We start from the raw sequence: 26,165 nt of genomic DNA, 5'->3' as shown, positions 1-26,165 counted from the left end.
ACTACTACTTTATGCTTTTATAAAGAAAAAAAAATTCTAATTTTAATACAACATAACATACACGCACACACACACATGCACAGATTAGTATGCATGTGTGTATGTATTTATTATCATCACATTTTGTAGATCTCAGTAGTCTCTGCATGAGCATGAGGATGTGAAAGGGTTTAAGCCAGGCCTCAGTCCTTTTCTTATCTGCTTTTGGACCAGGTATGTGAGGTCTCGCACGAAGCATGACATTGACATGCGGATTGGGATCCATTCCGGCTCTGTGCTGTGCGGCGTGCTGGGGCTGCGAAAGTGGCAGTTCGACGTCTGGTCGTGGGATGTGGACATCGCTAATAAGCTAGAGTCGGGCGGAATTCCAGGGTGAGTGAGTGGGCAGCTTTGTGAAATAGGCCCTGTCCAAAACAGAGCCCTCTGGACTCACAGTCTATGGCCTCAGAGGCTTTAATTGCGTATTTCCAGGGATGGGTGAGTCCACGTCTTGACAGGGGCTTGAGGCATATACAAAGGGTGAAATAGGACAAGACTTATGACATCACCCAATATGTGACATGTTCCCGAGAGACGCAACCTTACTCAAATTTATATGACAACAGAGGAAAAGGTGAGTCATCCACCACCTGAACCAGGCTTGTGGAACTATAAATTGCCAGGGGGTGCACTGACAAGTGATTCTGAGGATTTTTTACAGAACAGCTTTAAAATAAGTGCAGCAAGTGAGAAAAAAGGAAATATGTTGTTTATCGTGGGTTCATGCGCTGTCATGAAATTACAGCATGAATAAGGCTGGGCATATTTGTCAGGGAAAATATTGGCTAATGAAGCTGTCATGGCAAAGTTATTTAAAAATCATGGAAAATTGAAAAAAGGGAAAAATCACCAATCAAGCATTTTAAAAACATTAATTTAATAAATTAATCAGTATCTCATGAGGTGCAGTATATTAGCCTAAATAAATTAACAAGCATGACTGTATTAATAGTAGCCTAACAAGAGCTTTAAGTTTCAGGAAAATTGGAGGCAGTTGACAATAGTAACAAATGGATTAAATTATGCATTAGCTGGTGCATGCATTTAATCAGTTTGGCCCACCACGGAAAGAAAGAGCATGTTTTCACAGTTCAGTCATGCCCCTCGCTTACCTTAAAAAAGAAAAAGAAAAATGGAAAGTACTTCCTACGTCATTAACCTGAACTGAATTTTGGGTAATTCCCTTCGTTTTGCGGTGAAGCCATTCATTTTGAATGAGAGGTGGCGGTGGCCCCCGCAAGGCATGTTGAGATTGCAGGCGGCGCTGCGAGGCCGGGGGGGAGATGGCCAAAATTCAACTTTGACCCACACGCCGCGTCGCGGTAACAAATTAGATTTGATCTAATGATCCGTCAAGTAAATTGTCCCCATTTTTTTTTCTAATTTTAGTTCCACATTCAAAATAAATAAATAAATGGAAGACTCACTGGTAATTGCCGTGTCGGGTTACCCTTCTCTAAATGATCCTGCGCTGCCTACAGAGACACCGACAGGAGGAATGGAGCGTGGAGGAAAGTCGCCGACAATTTCGGCGTCTTGATATGTCGATAGGCATTACCGTGTAATTCAAATACAAAATGCAGTCTTACATTTTCATATTTTTATTCAAACTGGATAACGACTACACGAAACACATTAAACCTGGTCAACATTTAACGAACACAACTGTCAAAAATAGGTGACCCACAGACAGCCGATTGTGGGGACGGGGCACGGCGCCAGGCGGCGTCGCCGCGTAGGCTAGTGTGGCTTTACTCAGTCTGTCAAAAAAAACCACTCAGGAGCCCTCACAGAAAGCGGTTTTAGTGGAACAGCCTTAAGATGTGACGGAGTGGGAAATTAGGGAGACCAAACGCGACTTAGCAAGATGGGCTACTTTAAGTTAACCACCTGGGGCGGAATAACCACCAAGTCGTGTTAGAGACAAAAGGACAAAAGGGGACGAAAAGAAAACCAATACTCCCATGGGAGAGTATCCCAACGAAAAAGCTCTAATGCCCCGAGTGAAGAACTAAGGCTTAAGGAGTAGTGAGTACCAAGACAAAAAGTCTGAAAATAATGGTGAACAGGAGAACTTTAAGAAAACAGCCTTCGCACAGAGGACTGTCAAAAGAACCACGAGAGAGTAGGAGAAATGAGTAAAGATAGTAGTGCTAACTTTGTAGCCCACAATCCAATAATAATTCAGTTCCACAGTAACTCTTCGCGTAAGTCAAAGAACGCAGAAGAGGACCTGATCTCCTGAACAAGTAACTAAACATCTCACCAAAACAAACCAAGTTACCGGTTTCGTGTAACACAAGTTGACACTAAAACAAAGCTTAGCGGTTTGCTAGGGGGTTTAAATAGAATGCCAACAGGTGCAAATCGTAAAAAGAAACGCGTATAATTCAATCAAGGAAATGAAGAAAACTAAAAGGCCGTAATAACTGAGGAAAAGGCGCAGTAAAAAACATATGGCGAATGACGCAGAATTGAAAAGAAATGGTGTTAACACCCAAAACCATGACATAAGCCCGCATGAACTTGACGCGAATGCGACTTTGAGCCCAAGAGCCCGCACTTCCAGAGAATGGGATTCAGGCATTATCAATAACAAACTGTGCTCGCAACCTGAAAGTTACAGGTTCAATTCCTAGGTAGGTAATCGTGCCCATTAGGTACAAGGTAACCTGAATTGCTTCAGTATATATCCAGCTGTATAAATGGATACTATGTAAAAAGAAAATGGTCTCTTGTAGCCAGCCAGTAAAAAACAGCCTCTGAGCAGGAAACCCCATTGGGAATACATTGCTTGTGGCACGATCCACCTGTTGGAAAATAAAAAATAGAATTTCAGATTCAGGATTTACTTTGCTTCAACTCATTATGCATATTTGTAATTAAATACCTAAATTTTAATTAGGTATTTTTGAAATACTTGTATTTGATATTACATTTGTTATTCAAACTACATGAACAACAACAATAGGTTTTATGTGTTGATTACAATAGGGGTATGTCATTGTTGGGCCGCACTTTATTAAACAATTTTCATATGAATAAATGAGAGATCCATATAAAAGATTCACGCTCCCATTCAAGTCCCATTTAGAGGACCTACCTGGCTTCAATTCATTAAAATAAATGCATTTCAGGTTGTGAATTAGAAGACTTAAAACTAGTTTATGATTAGATTCACTTTTGTCACGAATATATCTATCATGAAAAAATAAAAAATGCATGTGGTACTCAAGATTTTTCAAAATAGGATTCAACATTATGGAAAAGGCTGGACTAAATTAAAATGCATTCTGTGCAGTGATTACATAAGGTTCTCGATGTGTATTATGCCACACTTGATTAGACTATTTTAATATTAAAAATGAAGGGCCTGATTAAAGCTAATCAAGCTATTATCGGAATATTGACCCCATAGGAAATCCAAAGGATTTAATCAGTGCCTCATCATAATGGAGTTGTTAATCCATCTGAGTTAATAGCACATTGTTAAGAGTGCTTGGAAACAGTTTAGATGTTAGAGATGAGGCTGGGTCGATCTTTTAACTTAACAATGCAAATCTTTCGGCAATGCCCTTGAAATGACAACCGCCCAGCATGACAAGAAAATATCTCTTAATTTGCCGTAGTCTGCATTGTGTACGTCAGGGTTTTACTAAGATGTTCCTTCTGGTGACACTGGCTGGAAAAGCATTTAATTTTTTTCCCAGAAATGATGTCCTGCTTGAGAATGCAATGATGATTCAACCATTCCAATAACAACCATTACCTCTTTATCAATTATTGTCAGAACTGGTTTTAGCTCAGTCTATATGCATTATAGATGTCAGCTTAAATCATAAAAGCACACAAGTCTTTGCAAATGCATATTTACAAGGCAAAGGCTTGTGGTCTACTTGAAGTGAAAATGAACATAATGCATGTTGGCAGATGGTTAAAAATTTTGAAGGACCTGAAGTTGCTCTCTGTTTTCCAGTTCTGTCAAAGAGAATATATTCTGAGCTAAAATTCAGTGAATGTTGCTGGCTTTCTTAGTCTCCTTTACCAGTCTATGGTAAGAATTAGCAAATAGCGTACATGAAATAAATAAATAAATAAAATTGCAATTGGCACTGCAGTCATTTATGATTTGTTTCAAGTTAGGTAAATGTATAGTACATAAATGTATTTACCTTTTTTGCTTCTAGCTGAACATGGGGTGTTTCTTGGCTAAGCCTTTCAGAGCACAAAAAAGCCTTTGACACAAAAAAACTTCCTATGGCTTCCTTTGGAGGGTTCAGCACTTTTGAAGTGCTTATGGGCTTTCTGGCAACAAAATTTGTTTAATCGTTTAGTAGCTGATTGTTTCTGATGTTTTGCCACCTTTCTTGTTCTTCTCCAACCCTTAGGAGGATCCACATCTCCAAGGCAGCCCTCGATTGCCTCAATGGGGACTACGAGGTGGAGGAGGGTCACGGGAAGGAGCGCAATGACTTTCTGCGCCGGCACAATATTGAGACGTACCTGATCAAGCAGCCGGACGAGAGCCTACTCTCCCTGCCCGAGGACATCATGAAGGAGTCCGTCAGCTCTGCCGACCGGCGGAGCAGCAGTGCCACCTTCACAGAGGGCTCGTGGAGCCCCGAGTTACCCTTCGACAACATTGTGGGCAAGCAGAACGTAAGTGACACCCCATCTTCCCTTCCCTGTTTTGATCTGGGTGCATGTGTGAGTGATGCCAAAGGGTCACTTTTTGCTGGAATTTTAGAATATGGTTTTAATGTTCATTTGTGTTATTTTATGTTCACCTTTATTTAAGTTGATCATGTTTTTTTTACATTATTTGGCTACTTCATTTAGCAAATTTCTGAAGATGCTGTTGCTGTATCAAAGGTCCTGTCCTTTTGCAAAAAGACCTACATTTTAGGATGCTGTTTTATGTTCTATTATTTTGTTGAATATGAAGCAGATGGCACATTTGAGTGCACGATTACCCTGCATAGTATGTTAGGCTGCCCCCTCCTTTCCCCCGTCTGAAACAGAAGCCTGTTTTCCTTTAGTAGATCACTGCCCATAGCTGATGCTCTGCCCATCGAAGGCCCAGGTCCCATTGAGGATGGGGTACACATATGCCCTCATTGTTTTTACAGTGAAGAGATCAAAACACAAAAATAACCAGAGGTCACATTTCAAGTTCGCCTTGAATTATTTCACATTAACCTCAAACCCCTTTAGAGAGAAACAAAATGGCATCAGCATTATAAGAGACGGCACTGCCCTTTATGGTGAACCTAAGGTCATATGATGTCAACCCTTAATGACAAAGTTGAAATGATCTGTATTTCTGCAGTCCTACCCCAGGTGGACCAATCTGCATGGACGCAAAATAAACATTCTGATTTTTCTTCAGCTCGGTGTGAAAACATTTGGCATTTCCACAGTTAGCCATGTTGTTGAGTCCCAACAGATCCCAATCTACAGTTTCAACCAGCTTCTAATTTGTCAAACGACTGATTCAGCAGCCCCTTTGCTGTTGTTAAACATTAATAAGGTCGCTAAACTCCTCCATTCTGGAGTCATTAATATTCATTTATTTGATTCCTGGGATTCACTGCTGCAGAGTTAATTCCTGACAACACGCCAGTTGGTGTTGGGGCTGTGCAGGCTCCGCTTTTGTCTAGAGTCCTGGCGTAAACATCCAAACACCAGGATTCTACACAAAGCCAGCATGCAGCTAAATGAACACTACGGCTGCAACTGGCCTTAATCAACATTGAGCCCTATTTACTCCGGCCCAAAACTATGCTGTTTTGGCATGTATAATCTATGGATGAGTAGTAATACAAATGTTGTTAGGTACACTGTGTTTATAAAAAAAATAAGGCAAACAAGAAAAATAAGCATTTTTGGATGTATTACACAACATCGTGCAGTTGTTATAAATATGTATGGTGATAGCATATTATGATATTAAAAATATTATATATAAAAATTGCAGTAAAGACATTTGGATCCAGAAACAGAATAAAAAGGTTTATATTAGGTGGTGTTTATTATTTTGTCTTCTTGATGATGGCCGTTGTCTGTTTTTGTTATTTCCAAAGGAATAGTCATTGTTTTTTGTCATTCTTAAGCAAGCTTACCTGCTAAAAAGCTATTGGAGGTGGCTAACATTAGCTAGCTTTCCATCAGGGCTACTGTCATAATCACCGGCTGGATAAATTCAGTGATATTTCGCTATTTTCAAGAATTGTTAGCATGCTGTGGAATAAAGTCATGAATACCTTTAGAAATCATCACATCGGTGACAATTTTTTATTAATTTAAACATATATATATATATATATATATATATGTTTAAATTAATAAAAAATTGTTAAATATATAATATAAATATATATATATATATATTTATATATATATATATAAATATATATGTATAATTAATATAATTATTTTTATATTAAATACATGTAACTAATCTTCGATTCACAGTCAACGTAACCTCAGCTAGTGTTGCTTATGTCAGCCCTGAGTTGTAACTGTGGCAAAAATGGGCACTGACAAAAACTACCACTACTTTTCGCTTGCTGACAGATTATACCTGAGATTGACAAAGATATACGATAAAGATGTCCTCTCACGGCCGCCATACTTGGGTGCTCAGTGGCGTCTTTGGAGGTGTCTCATCACCAAAGCTTTTTTTGAGGCTTTTAACAAATATCCTGCAAAAGCATAAAGGGGAAAAAAACTATTTTACTCAGCAGATCCAGAAAGGGATAAAATAAACTTCAAACTGAAATTTATTCAGCTCCTGTTGATCTTAGATTGGTTGTTTTTTCTTTCAAGGTTTTAGTTGATTCTCATGCAAGATTTTGGTAATTAACCACCTTTGACTGGAAATGCCTGTAGCTAGCAAGGGGAGTTAAGGAGCATCATCAACCTTTATTGTCTGTTAGAGATAATTACATTTAATGTTTCACTATGGAGAATGGTACTTCGTTTAGAACTAATTTTGTTAATTAAGTAAGAGTGTGTGCTACTGCATGCAAATAAAAGTTCCCTTTTTTATTTGGTGTAGTACGAGTAGTCTAGGCTGTGCATTCAAGAAGCAGAGGTTTTGAAAAATGTGTTACAGTTTATCCATAGGTTCCACATAAAAATGTGTTAACTGTAACAGTCTTTGTATTTATAGCAAGGGTAGTGGTTCCAGTTGGTAAGTAATTATTTTTCTTTGTGTGTCACATGATCCTCTCCTCTCTACTTCCCCTTATGACTTTTTTTTTCATGGTATTTTGAACTTATAATGTAATGGTAAATGGTAAATGGAGTGCATTTATATAGCGCTTTTATCCAAAGCGCTTTACATTACATTACATTACATTACAGGCATTTAGCAGATGCTCTTATCCAGAGCGACATACAACAAGTGCATTAGTTCAAGGTGCAGAGGTGCAAAAGAAACACACTAGAGTGTAATGTGTCAAGACGTTCACTTCAGAGGTTTTTTGTCTGATGTTATGGTTTCTCTGACAACTAAGAACCCTAAATTTAGTGCCTTTACCTCAACATTTACTGCAGAATGAATGAATATACTTTCCTTTAAGGTGTCCCATACTGTTGAGGTACATCATTCATATCTGTCATAGAATTATAATACCCTTGCCATTACACTGAGCAATATTTCAGAAAAAGACACCATCAAGTCTCTGTGGAAATGAAAGATAATAGTGATATGATATGAGGTTTTTACACTCATGCAGAGGGAAATGTGATCAGTGTATTCTTTCTACTCTAACAGCATGCTGTATTGTGCCTCTGTGTATCAAGGCCAACAATGAATAAAGTTGCAAATTTTATTGTTTAATGGATTTGTGACATGAAGCAAAAGCATTAGAATATATCCAAAATGTTCATTGGAGTTCTTTGTTTATTTATATCATTGAGCCTTAAGGGCTACACAGCTGAATGTTGTATACCTACTGCTTTAGAATTTAGGCCAATTGAATTACTTAGCATAGCAAGGTGATGAGTTCACTGGGCAAAATACAGCCTATATGAGCATACTGGCAATATTTTCGCTGTATGTGTAAAAAATATATAAAGCATTAGTGAGGTCGGGCACTGATTTTGGACATAAGGCCTGGCTCGCAGTGGGCATTCCAATCCTTCCCAAAGGTCTCAGAGGTACTTTGGAACTCTGCAGTGAGTGTTGCAACTGAGGACAGATGATTTTTATGTGCTACACGCACTCGGCAGTCCCGTCCTGTGAGCTTGTGTGGCCTGCCACTTCACGGCTGAGCTGTTTGCTCCTATAGTTTCCACTTCACAATAACAGCACTTAGAGTTGACTGGGGCAGCTCTAGCTGGGTAGATATTTGACAAAATGACTTTTTGGAAAGGTGAGATCCTATGACAGTATCACGTTGAAAGTCACTGAGCTCTTCAGTATGACCCATTCTACTGCCAATGTTTGTCAATGGAGATTGCATGTCTGTATGCTTGATTGTATGCACCTGTTAACAGTGGGTTTGGCTAAAATAGGTAATTGCCCCAATAGAAGGGGTGTCCACATACTTTTGGAAATATAATGTATCTCTAGATTAATGGAATCATCAGTTTGATTATTTGATATTTTCGGGCATAATTAATTTTGTTATGCGTTATGACTGTGTGTTATTTATTTTCTGGAAGAGGTGCATTTCTTGTTTGAAGGTTTAGCCTCTTTAAACACTAGCAATACATGAATCAAGCATTGAGAATAAACAGTCTATGTCTGGAATAATTCTCCTGTAGGCAAATTCTATGCAACATTTAAAACATTTAAAATTCAAGAGTCTCATCATTATCCAATTGCATTTGAGACTGTGTTACATGGCTTTCATAAAACAAGAACACTTGTCTCCCAATGCATTACATATATTTCTTGATTCATGTGTCCTTGTGACCATTCAATACTTCCGGCAAAAGCACATATACTAATAAACAACCCAATCAGTAATAAGAAACTGCCAGGCTTCATGCATTCATCATTTTAGAAACACAGCTAAGTAGCTGATATGGCTGCAGGGTGAGACACACTTTGCTGATCCTCTGTTCCTCTGTAGCCAGAGGAAACCCTATTGCCCGTGAAGGACTGCTTTGCACAAGATAAAGCTAGATCTTATATTTAGCTCCTGGGTTCTTTTGTGTGGACTTTGTGTGAGCTTGTGCAACAGTGCTGCACAATAGAGCTGGCGAGCCAAGCATGTCCTTTTGTTCCTTCAACTGTCGGAAGTGTTTTCACCATGAAACAAAGACATCCTCAACTATATATTTCTCTCACTTTCGTTCTGGTTCTTTGTGCTACTGCTGGCTGTGATCACAGGGGAAAAAATGACAGCTGTTGTTCTGCCATCTGAAGAGGCATTTGTATTATTGCATTATTTAACATTATTGGGAGAGGCACTTTTATTATTTTATTTTATTTTTTTTCAACAAAGCTTCCTGTTTGCATGTCAGTAAGGATGCACATCTCAGCTGCTCTGTGGCAGTGTGGCAGATGGAAGGTGGCATGCATTATGGGACGCTAAGCTGTGGCACAGGACTGTACTGCGGGAGATAAGAACGAAAATTGAATAAAATCAGGACAGCATACCTTTCCGGGCCAGGAGAGGGGTCTACAAAGAAAGCCTGGGGGATGTTGCACACTGTCAGAGACTCCCATTATCCACGTTCCTGGATCCATTACCCTCGGCTCCCCCACACGTTCTGCAGATTGTATTCTCATCACTTCTCACGAGCAATGGCTTTCACGGTGATTCAGCAAATTTCCCTCAATTCCCCAGGTTTCAGCTATCTAAATATTTGTGCTAATACAGTCTTGGCCTTCCTTATCATTTTCACACCCTACCACAGGAAAAGAATCTCTGCTGACCAAACTGTCTGAGAGTGTTCAATGTTTTATTTCCTTAAATGAAAATACATATAAGGTGGCAGAGACTGCATTGCCACATTTGCATAGGGTCAAAGTTAGAGTTCCCTGGGGTTGCTAAATTGAATAAAAGATTAGTATTTTATTTCATTTGTGAGGAAGCCATTCATGGAAAAGAAGTCTGAGAGAAGCATTTATATAATACCGAGACATCATTCATTATTAGAAATCTGTGTGTGTGCGTGCATGTGTGTATGTGTGTGTGTGTGTTTGCAGGGTACATTAAATCGAATTGCTCTGTGGTTGTGTGTCACACCAAACTGGAATACACGGCATTTTAGATTTCCAAACAGAAACTGAATTTTTCTTTTTTTTGTGTGTTTGTTTAGCCATCAGTCATTATATGGATTTCCCCCCATATAACAACTGTCCTTCAGCAACACCTGCCAGACATCTTAATTGATCGTTATCACCATCTTAAGGCAGCTAGTAATAATGGTCTAAATATTATGTCTGTGTCACTATTTCTTCTGACAAGCATTACTTAATGGCACTGTGACAAGTACATGTGTGCAGACCTAATTCATCTGAGATAAAGTGCATGTTTTTCTGTGAAACTGTTCCAGAACAGCACGCTTGAAATGGAATTAAGGTTTCCGTACAGATACATTCCATTCTTCTCGCCAAACCAGATTGCTGGCTTTCATGAGAGAATTTCCAACAGTGATGGACTTGCATGTTAATTTTATCTGGCTGTTTTTTTTTTTTGTTTTTTTTCATTTGATGCCAACAAATATTGTCAGATGACAAAGTAATATTGCAATGCTTACTGTAAATCTACAGGCAGATTGAACAGCTTGCATTTTAATCTGATGCTTTCCCACGAAATAAAAGGAACATATTTATCTGTTGATGGTTTTTTCCACATGCTGACTTGTATATTTGCCTCTATTAGTGTTTTCATTATTTTATCACTTTTAAATATGCATATGAATTTATTTGTTTATTTTCTTATCTATTTAGTAATGTATTGCCATTAATTGTTAGAGTTTTAAAACAATTTATTTCTTCTGTTGCTCCACCATTGTTTCAAAGACCCTTGAGTGAATGGATGTGAAATGCATGAAATGCTACGAGCCATTCTCTGATCTAGAAACATTGCATTATGTTTTTTTTATTTTTTATTTTTTTATTTCTGTTTTTTATTTTTAACCGGAAAGGGGGACAAGCAGGTTTACGTTATTTGCATGTGCTTTCCCCCTAGACTCTGGCTGCCCTTACGAGAAATTCAATAAATCTGCTTCCAAACCATCTCGCTCAAGCTTTGCATGTCCAGTCTGGCCCTGAGGAAATTAACAAGCGCATAGAGAGTGCCATCGACTTACGGAGTGGCGATAAATTGAGGCACGAGCATATCAAGCCTTTCTCACTGATGTTTAAAGACTCCAGCCTGGAAGAAAAGGTAGCTGGGTCTTAGACAGGTTCTTTTTCTCTAAGATACAAGAAAAAAAAAAAGATTAGTCTGCCATACTTTTATCATGAGTAAGCTAAAGGTTCTACACACATAAATACGTAACCTCTCAAAAACAGGCCCATTAGATGCTGGGCCAAAGGCACATTTAATAATATTTTTAGTCATTTTTGATTCATTTAATTATCTCCTGTCATTATTGGGTCATTGCCGCTGTCAACAATGTCACATTATGTAAAATGCATTGTGCCACAGTTGGCTGATTAAAGGTGAAGGCTTTCTTGTGGACTGAACCCCACAAATTGTGATGTGTCATATTATTTTCCAGGACTATGAAGTGCAATTTCATTAATGAAAATGTGGTTAGTGTGCAAACTGTACATCAGTATGCATACTGTGCCAAAAAAAAAATCCCTATATGTACCAACAACACAACTACACAGCAAAATTCTCAGAATAAAAAATTCTCAGCATCAACTCTTAAAGAGTTTTAAATCAGATAGGGACAGGATTATGTGTATTCCGTAGAAACACTAAACATTACAATATCAAAATTTAGTGTGCCCTGAAAATTTTGTATTGACTTTGTTTCGATTTGTGCAGTCATATCAGCACAGATTATTCTGATAATGAAACTGATGTTAGCTCAGCTCAGCATCCCAAAATTTCTATATTTAATTTTTTTATTGTCTAAATTATTGACCATCATTATCAATAATATTTTATTTTGGAATTCAGTAGTATTGGCTGATAGCTACATGAAAGAATGTTTGCTGTTCCAAATTCTAAGCAGCAGAATCCAGTCAGATTTATTTACTAGAACTGAAACAGAAATTATCTTTAAAATTCTATCAAGCACCCTACATTCTGGAATGCCTTGACTAGTGACATGTACAAGTGCAATGAGACAGTATGATTGCACACAGTTCACTATCCACACCACAGTCTTGTTTTAATTTCCCTAGCAAGATGTGTGTTATTTCCAAACCTCACAAAACAGAGACACTTTGGTCTTTGGCTGTTGATTGGCTTCGGAGATGGGTGAAACAACCCCTTTAGTTTACTCATGACCAAACGTGTGCCGTGGACTTGTTGTTCTTAAAAGTCTGACATTTTCAACCTTTTTTTGCGGTTTATTTGACCCCTTTTTGTAAAAACCCACTGTTACTGCACCTTTGCCGTTTGAGTTGAAACAACCCTCTTCTGTTGCCTTCCCTTTGTTTGACCATTTCAATCCTACATTCCATTCCCCGTTTGGATTTGGTTTTGCTTAATGTTCAGTTAATCGATGTTGAAGTTCGTTATTTTGGCATAGCCGTTACAAACATATTAAGCATCCTCTTGCTAATTTCCCAGCGCCCGTTTATAAAAGAGAAAAGAGGCAGAGAGCAGGGTCAAGGGCTGACTTTTTTATTTCCAAAACAACTTTTTCATTTTCTAAGACCTAGGTTTTTCATTTTTTATACAACTTATTGAACCACTTGGCAGTTTTCACAGATTCATTAAATAAGTAATACAACAAACAGCAGAAGATTAGACTGCTCCTTTCTCCATTTAAACTTAAGAACAATGCTCATTTAGACTGAAGAGTGTCATAAGTATTGGTTGTTGGTAAATTCTGAGTTGTATTGACAGTTTCAGTGTTAGACTGTGCTCTCTGCCCTTTTGCCTATAGAGTGGCATGCCCATGGCTAAGCATTGTAGGATGTGGACGGCTTGCTGCTGCCTTGGTGTTTACTTCTCTACTGTCTGTCTGTTTGAATTCTTTCTCCCCCACCCCCTTCCCCACAGTACTCCCAAATGAGGGACGAGGTCTTCAAGTCCAACTTGGTCTGTGCATTCATAGTTCTAATATTCATCACGGCCATCCAGAGCTTGCTGCCCTCTGCCAGGTAACTGAATAAAGTGGCCAAATCGGGCTCTGTTATTTTACATGGGGGAATCGTGGTGTACATAATAATCAATGTCAGGGCCATGCACAGACTTTTTGGGGGGTATGGGGGCAGATTTTGTCGGCCTCGTCTTTTTTCCATGGGTGTTCTGTAGGCCTAACTAGACTAAATAGTGAATACTATATCCAAACAATGCGGTTCCTTCTTTAAATGTGAAGCTATGCTACTTTTGTTTTAGTATTAACCCCACCTGCACCTCCTCAGATGACAACTTTATACAGTCCAACAGGAATGCTTCCTGTGTACATGTAAAGCTAAGACACAAGGCAATATCATTCATGTGTTCATTTGAAACCTACCTCCGCCCCCTCTCTTTAGGAGGAAAACATTGTTAATGGTAAATTATCTGTTATTTACTATTACATACTTACATACATACTTACTCTATACTATGCTTTTGTCACCATAAATGTATATATGTATGTGTCTGCCCCCTCTCGCAAAAAGCACAGAAAAGAGGCATGGTCTGGCAGAGCAGCACATATTTTCGGAAGGCTAAGCTATGTAGAATGCATATGTTATTAATTTACTAATTTACAGACTTTCCAAATCAATCCATGAAACGGTCAGTGTGTGGAGCGAGGTGGACCCAAGTGCAGAGAAACACATGAGACGAGGAATAAATGAACAGATAGAAATAAGAAGAACCAAAATAACAAAAAGGAGGGAACACGAAGAACTAAACACTACCACATATAGGAAAACAAATAATGCTGGAAACTGTTGGAGAACAGCTAACAAACACAAAAGAGAATTAACCAGGAATCACAATAGACAGGCGCTTAGAAGGCAATGGAAACCAAGTGAAGACTGAACAAACACAGCAAACTTAAATGCAGAGAACAATCTAGTGAGACTAATGATTAATGACACACAGATGAGGAAACCTAATCAACCAATAAAACAAGAGTAGAATAACTAACAAGGGAATGCACAAAATGACCAAACACTAGCGAATCAGGTAAGGACCACAGAACAATGAAGGGTAGCTAAGCAAGGGAAACATGGGCTGGGCTAGGATGGAGGACCAACTGGTCTCTGGAAGAAAAGTCTGTTGCGTGTTGGCTATGTGTTCCAATATCTTTTGAGAAAGGCAAAGGAGGCAAGACACTCGCTCTGAGGAACATGTAAAATATTTTCATTCATTTAAAAAACATTTTAAAACGCTTTAAGAAATTGAGAGTTGCGGACGGACAAACCACCTCATAAATAGCTCTCCACAGCTTCCCTGGCTAATATGTGAGAAGGGTGTCCAACTGATCTGGCATAATCTGAATTTTAGAGCAAAACCTTCAGGTGATGAGCCACTTCCTCCAAATTGCTAAGCACTAGGGTCAACCTCTGTGATGCAGCTAACTGGAACAAATTGTCAAAGCATTCATGCAAAAGAGTAAATGATCAAAACTAGTATTTTCAGCTATGTTAGCCAGTCCCAAATCCCTGGCTATCTCGTCCTATAGGCATTAGCATAGGGGTGATTGGGAAAATAACTAACAAAGCCTATATTACACTGGACTGAGTCTCTGAAATCGAAACTGAGCTGCTATCTTCATCTTTTAAGACTACATTTTTACTATGAATTTGATATTAAGACATATGAAAGCAAATACATTTTTAGTGTAAAATAAGATAAAACTGAACACATTACCTTGTAGCATCAAAAGCAGCTGATGTGATTGTGTGAGTGGTGACATTGCAGTCATCTTGCCTCTCATCTAAAATCAGAACTTAGTTTGAGTAAAGGTGATGAGCTTGCCTCTCCCTAGCCACATTACTTGCAGTATCATTTGCCTAACATGCTGTCATTTTCAGTACATCAAACTGCCTTGGAGTTAATCAATATTCTTTGATTTACAATGAAATGTTAGTTTTTTTTTATCTTAGATTTTAAACATGAATTTCAGCTAAATTAACTTTCCAAATTGTGCTTGTGATGGAAAAAAAACACTTGATTAGTATGTTAAGGCTTGTTCCAATTTTGTTTTTTTATTTTCTTAGATTTTAAACATGCATTTCAGCTAAATTAACTTTCCAAATTGTGCTTGTGATGAGAAAAGAAACACTTGATTAGTGTGTTAAGGCTTGTTCCAATTTTTTGATTGAATCCAGATTCCAAGTAGGCTACTCAAGACTGCGCTTAATGCTATCCATATCTGTTAGCCTCAAATCAGGTTCTTAGGTGAGGAAAATTAGCCTTGCTTTCTCATTTCTGTCTTAGAACGATTGTTTTAGTTTTAGAATGAGGCCAAGTCACACCTCACAGTCTTTATTAAAAAGCTCTTACTGTGGGATAATACATTTAATTTTCTTTAGGAAGCCAAATGACTTTAATCCTGTCTCCAGACAGTATATATTACAGATATCAGTTTTACAATTTTGAAGTCCCATGTCATGTCATTGTGGTATATTTCATCAGTTGAAAGATTCAAACGGGTCAAAATGAAACACAGAACAGCTGAATTTGATTTAAAAAAAAAAAAAAAAAACTGTTGGTGGCAAGAATTGTCACTGTAGCTGACCGTGTGTACGTGTGCCTGTGTGCTTGTGTGCGTGTCTCGGCAGGATGGTAACCATGGTGATCCAGTTCTCCATACTGATCATGCTGCATTCTGCCCTGGTCCTGGTCACCACTGCTGAGGACTACAAGTGTCTGCCTCTGGTCCTCCGTAAGACCTGCTGCTGGATCAATGAGACCTATGTGGCCAGGAATGTCATCATCTTCGTCTCCATCCTCATCAACTTCCTTGCTGCCATGATCAACATCGTAAGTGCAGCTTCGGTAATCTCCTCTTGCTGCAGGGTGAAAAGTGGAGCGGTAGAAAATGTGCTTCCCAAGTAGGGAACTGCAGCTGAGCCCTTTTACTGAGCCTTCTCAAATCTACAGATAGATTAAATGCGTGAAGTGAGTGGTCACAGGCCAAATCTGACTAAATGTATGAATTAATTATTATTTAATACATTTATTAAAAATAGAAAAATTAAAATCTGAATTTTTAAATGATTTTTTATTAATTAACACGTGTATTTATTAATATTATTAGAACTGTAATTTAAAGAGATTCCAGGAAATTGTATCATATGATGCATGGCCATTTTAATTTACCATCAATTGCACTTTAATTGCAGACTGAACTTTTACACTGAAGATACCAGTGGTGTATTTTCTTATTCTTCCACAGTCCATGCACACACACACACACACACACACACACACAATCCCAATCCCAAAGAACATCCAGTTATTGCGCATATTTGAACATGGAAGTCAGTACTTTCAACGTCATTCATTGTTCTTCTCATCAGTAGCCACATTCTATTTCCAATTACACTAATTTACATAGCCAAACAGAACATAGTAGTTGGGCAGTCACGCAGCAGAAATCTGCACAACGTCACTGATAACCTTTACCAAAGACCACAGAATCAGAACACTGAAAGAGAAATGCATTATCTCATGTGAATGTGTGATTTCAGAGTCCCATTGTAATGAGTCTGCTCTCTAATGAATTTTGGGAAATTATCATAAAGGAAGATATATTGGAAAGACAGTGGAGTACAACAAGAACATGCAGGGTCCTTAGGGACAAAACAGCTGGGGAATCAAATTGATTTGGATACTGCCGTTTCTTTTCTAAATATGTGAAAAAGAAAAATATGAGTCTTTGTGTATTGTACACAGTAATACACTGAATATTCAGAAACCATGAATAGAAAATAAGACTGATTGTTGGAGGCTTTAAAGGATTGCATTATTAATAATGCGAGAAAAATTTGTTCACATGCACTTTCATTGTTCCCATTATCTCCTGAAGATTAGCATCCTGCTGTTTCATTGTGCTATCCCTCTCAGATTGAAAATGCTGAAAACATACCAAAACCGTGGTACTGAAACAAATTCTAACCATTACCTTTTCCATCATTTTTATATCCCATTAAAAATGACAGCACAAAGGATGGTTAACCACAAGCCACAAAGTTCTGGTGAATGTTAGTGTGTATATTGCATTATGTATGTTATGGTAACGCTTTTTCTTCTCTACTGGAACTGGCCAGCTGTGGTGTGATTTTGACAAGTCTGCAACCATCAGGAACCAGACGTACAACTCATCGTCCTCAATACCTGACATATGTTTCTACCCTGAGGTATACAGTCTTACAATTCTACTTTTTGAGTGAAAGTGTCATGACCTATGTATGGCATATGTAAGTATGTTGTTTACATCCCATCATTTTTGTTATGACCTATGCACTAAGTGTTTGTTGCTTATGTCCTGCACTTTCGTAATTGATACTTTCTTGAAGCTTCATTTTCATATTTTAAATAATGTATGCTTTGATAAAAGCTTTTCAAAAGGTTAGGGTTGAAATTGGTGACCCAGTTCTGCTTTCAGTCCCAGGAATTGTGAGGCCATCTGTATTGTTTTATTGATGTTCTTGTGACACTTGTGATGTAGCGTACACTTTATATAGGATTGTGAATGTGAAGGAATAGACCCTTGCAAATTCCTTTGAAAGTTTTTTTTTCTCTCTTTCTCTCTCACTTGAAAGATTATTCTCAAGTTCGCCAGAACTGGCCCTCAATATTCCTAAATATTTTGGAGCCTATCAAGGAGACTTTCTTTCTAAATCTTTTGGAGTATTTTCAACCTTTTGTGAATTCATGTGCAAAAATCTAAATTGTCTGTATAAAATTGCTGTTTTTGAACATTATTCTGTGAAAAATGTAAATAGACTTTGGGGACTGAAAGAAATTAATTTGTGGTGCATTGATTCAGACAAATTCAAATACTTATTCATTCTGTCTGAGCCACAATTTAAACAGATCAGCAAAGATCCCACTTTATAGCAGGCAGTCAATATACCAATATACTGCACTAACTTAATATGAATTAATGTCACAGTAGATGTTTAAGTGTCTCGGGTTACAGTGATGAGCATTTGCACTTTATGTAATGTATTATCTCATTAAACCTTTCCATAATTGAATATTAGTTCTACACAGAACCCAGTACCTATCGAATTATGTTTATGCAATGTCTACACGATGTCTACTTAAATTCTAATCACACAAACATATCTTATGTAATTATCGGGTAGAAGCACAAGCAGTCAGATATACTGTACGTGTGTACACACTAAAATATGCATGGTTTGTATTTTAGCACAAAACATTTTCCTGTGTGGTAACAGTTGTAAGGTAAAGAGAAACATGCTTACTTTTCAAGGAAATATCTTTACTTTTTCACAGTTTGATATTTGCCTTTCCTTGTTCACAGTACTTCGTCTTTACGGGCGTGTTGGCCATGGTGACCTGTGCTGTATTTTTGCGCCTGAACTCAGTTCTGAAACTGGCAATTCTGCTCATCATGATCGCCATTTACTCCCTGCTCACGGAGGCATTCTACACGTCGCTCTTTGTGCGCTATGACACCTTCCACCACAACGGAGAGTAAGTCTGAGCTGACTGACTCCGCCCTCCAACTGCCTAGTCTTCCTTTGCCTGTCAGTCACACCATTTTTCTTTTCTTTTATAGTTTGGTCTGTGGGAGATTTTGATGATTTTACAATACTTGCCAGGGAAAAAAAAAGTGAAAATAATATAGATAAAATAATGGATATCATTAGTTTGACCTGATATTATCTGACCCATTTCTCTAACATCAAAATGATGTGAATGCCTGAAAAACAAGTTGGGTTTGATTACTGGGTCATTACGCATTATATATGTTTCTGTCGAAGTCCAGGAGTCCATACCAGAAAAACTGATGCTAACATGTTTGACGTCCTGGTATTCACCTAAGAAGTAGCAAGTACTCTGCTTTGAATTGTAGTCCACCTGCATTCACCCTCATGACAGAATTTGGAGGGGCTGTTTTTAGCCAATAAATTAATGTTGTTTAAATGACAGCCAACCTCCCGCACTTGACCGGCTTTCTCAGGCCCATGCAGCTTTACTCTTTATCAATTCCAATAGGCTACCAGCAAAAGCACTCTCGCCTTGTGAAAATGCATTGACAACCTTTCCAAAACCAACATTTCATTAAAATTAAATTGCCAAATGGATTTAAGTAATCGTAGGCTCTGTCAAGCCTTTCAGGATTAAATAAAGGCTGCAAATAAAATATAGTTTTTTACCTAATTTGAATTTGGTTGTTGTACCCAACAAGAAGCAAGGCCCAGGTACACACAATAATCGAGGGTGAAAAGAACTACTGCAACAACTGTCAACATTTTACCATGACAGGGTATCCTCAAAATGTGTAAGAATGTCCCAAAAGAACCCCGATGACATGTACTACAAAGAGACATACAGTAACTGTATTATATGTACAACAAAATATACAATAATGTGATGTGTTGGGAGTGAGTGTTATGTGGCCATCGATTATCATAGACACAATGCAATGCCATTATGCACACTGGTCACTATACTGCATTGTTCAAAATAATACTCCATTAGAGGCCTATTACGCATTTGGAAAATGTTATGTTCTGGTGCAAATGACATATATATATAATTTTAAAGAATATGTATTTTTAACTATATATCTTTGTTATGTCTGTCATAATTGTGGCTGCTGAAATTAATGGAAAAGGATCTGTGAAAAATAATAAAAATAATAGTATTATAAACAAAAGAGAGCTTAGTTAAATATTTATTGTCCCAAAAACAAAGTAGTTTACTTCGTGCCTTAGCGCTTTCTATTCCTTGATAAAATATACTGATTTGCACATAAACCCAGTTTACATATTCAAGTAATTATTGTGCCATGTGTTTTTGTTTTTTTTTCAGCAAAAATTTCCTGGGGACCAAGGAGACATCTCTTCTTTTGATGGCGATGTTTCTACTAGCTGTGTTTTATCACGGGCAACAGGTAAGAATTACATTGACTCAGATGTAAAAATGAATGTACAGTATTTGCCATGCTGTAGATCATAGTGGCACATGCCCTCAGGTATTGTTGTGTTGGTCCTTGGTGTTATCAAATAGGACTCTCAGAATGTGGAGCATGAATTGTGCTGGCAGGTTTACAACTGAATGGCTATTTGAGCTTACGTTTGTGTCAGAATAAAGAGTTGCTAGAGATAATGACTGTGTACATACAGAACTATTCAGCCATCTTTTCACCTGTACAGCTTATCCATTCATTCAAAATTACCATCAGACTATACAGTATGTTCATGAATTTATCTGTTCTTTTTTAATTCATCTACCAACCAAACACTGGGCCAGTATTGCTTGTGATGATGATGAATTGAATTGGATTAGACCTTCATTGCTCAGATTCAGCTTCACAGTAGAGCTATAACACCATCCGTAATTTACCGTGATGTAAATGATCAATTTTTTTAAATGACCATCGTAATTTTTTCCACATTCAGCACAAGTATGAGGTCAGCCGCCATTAAGTACGTTCATGCTGATAGGAGCAGGGTGGGAAATTGAATACAGCTCTATTGCTGTGCCTTCAATTATGGATCAGTACAGTACATTATGTTTAACATTTTGAAAATGCCATCTATCTTTAAACTCTTAGACAGAGTACTTTTCCAAGCAAGCAGAAAGCAATTTCATCCATTTGAATTAATGAACTGCGTGCTATATGAACATAATATTTTCTCTGCCTGTATACAGCAGTTTCGCTACCATTCTTTCAGATATTCACAATAAGACATTAACTTTAGTTTGTTGTTCTTAATATAGCATTATCCACGTTTATGTAGAGTATATTCACAAATATTACTGTCTATGGGCTCTATCTTACACCCGGCGCAAAGCAGCGCCAAGCGCAACGCAAGTGTCTTTGCTAGTTTCAGACTGGCACAGTTGTCATTTTCCCGTCCAGCGCCCATGTTGGTTAAATAACAAATGTACTAGCGACCATCTGAGCGCCCATGGGTGTGTTGGTCTTAAAATGAGGTGTGATCAGACGCATTGTTGGCGCATCGCTATCTTGAGGCAGCGGGAAGCGATTGCGCGATTGACCAACAAAAACCTGGTCTTAAGTCAATGGCGCAGTATTTTGCTGTTATTTTAAGGGCGCATTATTAAGAGAGTAATATGCGCCTACATAGGCGGGTGCACAAAGCGCAATATTTTTTAAAAATACATGTCATAATAGTTAGTCATAATATTTATCAGAATCCACCAAACCGCCATTATAATAGCAATCCGTCAAGGTGCAAGCGCACCTGGCTTTTAAAGGGAATGGGAGATGACACTCTGATTGGTTTATTTCATGTTACGCCCAAAACACACCTATGATTAATTAAGAGACTAAGTACAACCCCTTTGAACCATGCGCCTTACTTTGTGCTCAGATTATCCGCCATTAAACTAACAAAAGTAGATTTGGACACAGATTAGACCATGCGCTTAGATCGTTAAAATATAGCCCTATATCTGGATATTCTTTATGTGACTGAACACAGTTGGATATTAACACGCACTACTCTCACGGCCTTGCCACTATGGTCAAATATTAACCTGTCAACACAAAGGCCTTCATGATACCTGGTTAGATGACAGTTTTTCAATAATTTCTCATAGGCTGCTTTAGACCCCTCTTAAAGAAGATCAGACTCCACTTTGAGAAAAAAGTTTGGATTTGATTTTTTTTTTAAACTGTTACTTTTGAAGTTTAATGGTGTGCCGTATTATAAACTTAATGTGGACAGGTTGACGTCTGACCAAAGGAGGATGCCAAAAGTATTGACAATATGTCAGTAATGATAGTTGGATACTGACAGCATGATATAGTGTGGTTTTCAAATATGGAATGGAGAACACCTATACAGTACATCAATAGTAGGATGGTTTCTTTGATGCAACCTTTAATACAGTTTAATATTAACTACAGCTGGATATTTACAACATGATATAATAAAAATAATCTCACCAAAAATATGTCAGTGAATGAAGCAGTAAAGGGCAATTTATATTAGTTTTTTCTTTTTAACTGGTACTGCACTGGTTCAAAATCAGATAATTGAAAATGAATGAAGAACTTTTAATGCTGCTCATTCTAGATTTCTCAGCATGCTGTGATTACTTTCCAGTATTTTCTCAAAAAAAAAATTTTTGTTTACATATTTTGAAACTATATCTGTCATAAAACTTTAAACCCCAAACGGAGTATTTGTAGTACAAATGCCACAATATGAATAGCTCTTACTGAAAACTAATTAGACACATAATAAGAAAAAACACCATCAAAATGTGATTTCAGCGTGATCATACTAAATTACCAATGACTTCTGATGTGCTTAAATACCGAGTGAATTCAGAAATATAACTGTACCATATCAACCAAATATATGTTTTCTCCGAATAGATTTCACAATGACTTGCTGTGAATACAGATATTAGACAGGAAATTCAGTGTGTACCCTGTTTCTGATTCCTGTCACTTCACAAGTTTTCATAAACACCAGCAATGCTTACTTCGACCAAGCCACAGGGACACAAGTGTGCATTAGATGCACCCCAACATGTTTCATGTAGCCATATTTCCACACACCTCTTCCATTACTTTATGAAATGTGATTAAGGAAGAGACTGTGGGACTGAGGATGGGTGAATACGGTGACAAAATGTACACGAAAATGCCGGAACCATCTGTGCATATTACAAAACACATGCACCAGCAGCTCTCTCTCTCATGGTAGGATGAGATGGTTTTGTAGCATTATAATGGAGGACCTCGTGAGGGATGGTGCCAGTGCACATGGTTACATTTTCCCAGCGCTGGTCAGCAACAACATCAGCAATCAAGAATGTTCCTTCCACACCACCTCCTCCAGGGCCCTGATTCATCAGTGCAGATGTACTACGGAGCAGCATTTTCACCGAGTTCAAGTGTTCTCTGAGAAAGCAAACACGACCACGTCCCCGTTCGTGCTAAAGTTCTGAAAGGCCATTGAAAACTTAAGCGGTTTTGGTTGGCACAAGTGAGATGTGAACGGAGTCAGATGGCATTTTGATAATGACAGTTTCAAAAATGGGTTTTCTGCCTGAATGTGCAGGATTTTATTATGAAGATTTGCCCTTAAGCAAAAAAAGAAACAGAAATTTGTGAAATGAAATGCTAATTCGAGTAAACAGGCAAACTGTGCTTGGACGTTTTGCATAATAGTGAGGCTGTTGATAAGCCTTGCTGTTATAATAATGGTGCCTAGAGTACTGGTTGTTGTGTGTTCCCAGTGCTTCACAGCCCTGGCTTCACAACATGAGGCGAGAATGCGATTCTACCTTAGGGGTGGTATACAGGAACAACTGAAGCACTCAGCTCCCCATTTGATAGTAGCTGTGCTGTGGGTCTGCCGCTTCACACATCTGCAGGGAGGAACTCGTGAACCATGCAGAACGTATCAGCTCAGCTGCCCTGTAATTAAGCTGTCTTTGGATGCCATGGATACGACTCAAGTATGTGGCTCAGGGGGCTAATTAATGCTTGGCACAAAGTAACTATTTCTTGTCTGTAGGCCTAAAAGACATGGCAAAAGCCCTGGTGTTTTTTGGATAGAGCTGTATTGGGTTAATAGGTTTTCTCTCACTCCAATCGTGTCCATGGTGAGATTAATATGGATGAAAACAAACACTGCTGTCTTCCTGGATGAATATTTTGGTGGTGTCCCAATTTTAGGGAATTAATAGCAGCACCAGGTATATAATTTCAAGCCACATTCCAAGTGGTGTATTGAATTGAACTTCATTTTTGTTTATCAAATTCAAATGCTAATTCATCAAAATACTTGTGAAAAGTTGGTAACTGTGAAATAATTCCTAACCAACTTGTGATGTACAGTTTGCTACAGAAAGATTACCCTGTGAAAAGCAAATACACACTGGTGGGAGTTCTTAGGAAAATATAAAATTTGTATAGAGCCCTTAGTTCAGCATCTCATTGTTCAAAGAAAGACATAAGCCATGCCATGGTTGGAAGTTGGTCTCAGGATCGCTTTCTTTGAAAACCGAAGGCTAGACAGAAGAACTGGCATAATTGAGCCCACCATTGTATTTAAAACAGGACATTGGTGGAATTCCGTCAACATTTGCCCTCAACTTTGACTCATGCTTCAGTGCAAATGTGTTTTCTTCTGACATTTAGGTGAACCCATTTCAAATTAATCAAATTCTTTTGCACCTGTGTCATTTTGATTTTTCAGTCCTTCAAACTTCACAAACTTTGTCAAATACTGCAGGTCTGAATGAGAGCATCTTCCATCTCCATAGCAATTGAGACTCACTCAAATTGCACCTGGCAGAAATAGCGTGTATCACAGTGTGGGAGTTTGCTGAGTAGTACACATGCGCCTGAGATGGAGATACATTTATGGCCACTTACAGTTCTGTTACCTTGAAGGATATTACAAAAATAGACATTTAGCATTGTGTAAATCATACTATTATACAACCTCTTCTAGGTAATCATCAATAAAACTAAGAGGCCAGATCAACAAAAGTGGTTTTATAGATCAGTTTAGGCCATGTTACTGAAAGTCTGCCAAACACAACCATAAAAGTGAGTGTAATCACTATTCAAGGACTAGTTTTACAAGCAAGTTGACATATATTGGAAATATTGTCTCCCCATCAGGAGGATTAATGAATAGTACGTTTGCGGCTGAGCACTGGGCAAACTGAAGAAAATTACTGTCCTTTAATTCTTAATTTTCTTTTTTGAAAATTATGAAAATTGCATTTGTGTTGTTGATTAGGTTTCTATATTCCCTTTTTAATAATTGAACTGGTCCTTTCGTGCTGAGTCTTCGACGACCTTTTAAATTGAGTGAATTTTTAATTTAAACTAATCTGGTTTATTTGAGGCCAACTGTAATCTTTTTTGTTCCATTTTACAAAATACTAAACTTTCAAATAATACGTTGGCACACTGTTAAATGTAACTTCTCATTTATGTTATTTCTCATTAAATTTCATTTCTCAGTTTTACAAAAAAAAATTGATAAAATAGTATATACCTACAGTACAGACATTAGCAACTAATTCTGTAGTGATTTATATTGCTGTTATTAATGCTATATTAAAAGTAACATAATCTAGCTTTTCAAATTTTTGTGACATTTCTCGCATGTATCAAAACATTGCTCATACTTAAATGCATGCTGGAAATAAAGAGACAAGGTATCATTATTGCGGTATCGTAGCTGTTAGCTTGAGACCAAAATGGCGTCCTTGCGGTTGGTTTCTTTTCCACTTTGCGGGGGACAGGCGCTCATTTGTCTGTCTCCTCTCTGCGCCTAGCTGGAGTACACGGCGCGGCTGGACTTCCTGTGGCGCGTGCAGGCCAAGGAGGAGATCAACGAGATGAAAGAGCTGAGAGAACACAACGAGAACATGCTGCGGAACATCCTGCCCAGCCACGTTGCCCGCCACTTCCTGGAGAAAGACCGGGACAACGAGGTGATGGGAGAGTCCTGCTGGCCGGTTTCCTTTCATTCAGTATAATTTCATTTTTATCCTTTTTCCTCTATTTCCCCAGGGAGAAAATGCTTCTAACCGCACCACACTTTCACATTAAGTGACTGTTATGCATATATTTTACGCCGCTTCAGTTTTATAAAACATTTTTCATTTTTTCATTGCATGCGTAACTGAAAATTGGAGACATTGTTCCAGTTAGGTTGAACACTACTCCTGTTATAATGTGCATACTACAGTGATACACAACATAAAATCCAACCTATGGCACATGCTGTCTTATGGCCATAACACATACTGTATGTGCTGCATGTCAGTTCATCATGAATATTAAAAATGGATATAGTTATTTAAATATTAGTCTATGTA

The 26,165-nt window shown here is 38.0% G+C and overlaps 1 protein-coding gene across 2 annotated transcripts in view; it reads left to right on the top strand.

The window, feature by feature from the left end:
• Window positions 1-26,165, top strand: part of adcy8 (adenylate cyclase 8 (brain)) — a 64,433-nt gene that overhangs the window by 33,402 nt on the left and 4,866 nt on the right. Inside the window, exons 6-14 of one of the 2 annotated variants that reach the window (XM_035431059.1) lie at window positions 214-372; window positions 4,428-4,698; window positions 11,196-11,393; window positions 13,194-13,294; window positions 15,917-16,118; window positions 17,408-17,497; window positions 18,631-18,803; window positions 20,148-20,229; window positions 25,620-25,778. In XM_035431059.1, the coding sequence (XP_035286950.1) occupies window positions 214-372; window positions 4,428-4,698; window positions 11,196-11,393; window positions 13,194-13,294; window positions 15,917-16,118; window positions 17,408-17,497; window positions 18,631-18,803; window positions 20,148-20,229; window positions 25,620-25,778 (1,435 nt within the window). The remainder of the gene's footprint in view (window positions 1-213; window positions 373-4,427; window positions 4,699-11,195; window positions 11,394-13,193; window positions 13,295-15,916; window positions 16,119-17,407; window positions 17,498-18,630; window positions 18,804-20,147; window positions 20,230-25,619; window positions 25,779-26,165) is intronic. The other variant, XM_035431060.1, reaches the window with a different exon arrangement.

This window comes from Anguilla anguilla, chromosome 8 (assembly GCF_013347855.1).
Source record: "Anguilla anguilla isolate fAngAng1 chromosome 8, fAngAng1.pri, whole genome shotgun sequence".
Lineage (NCBI taxonomy): Eukaryota > Metazoa > Chordata > Actinopteri > Anguilliformes > Anguillidae > Anguilla > Anguilla anguilla.
Note: the sequence above shows the minus strand (reverse complement) of the source record. Positions and strands in the feature narration are given on the sequence as shown.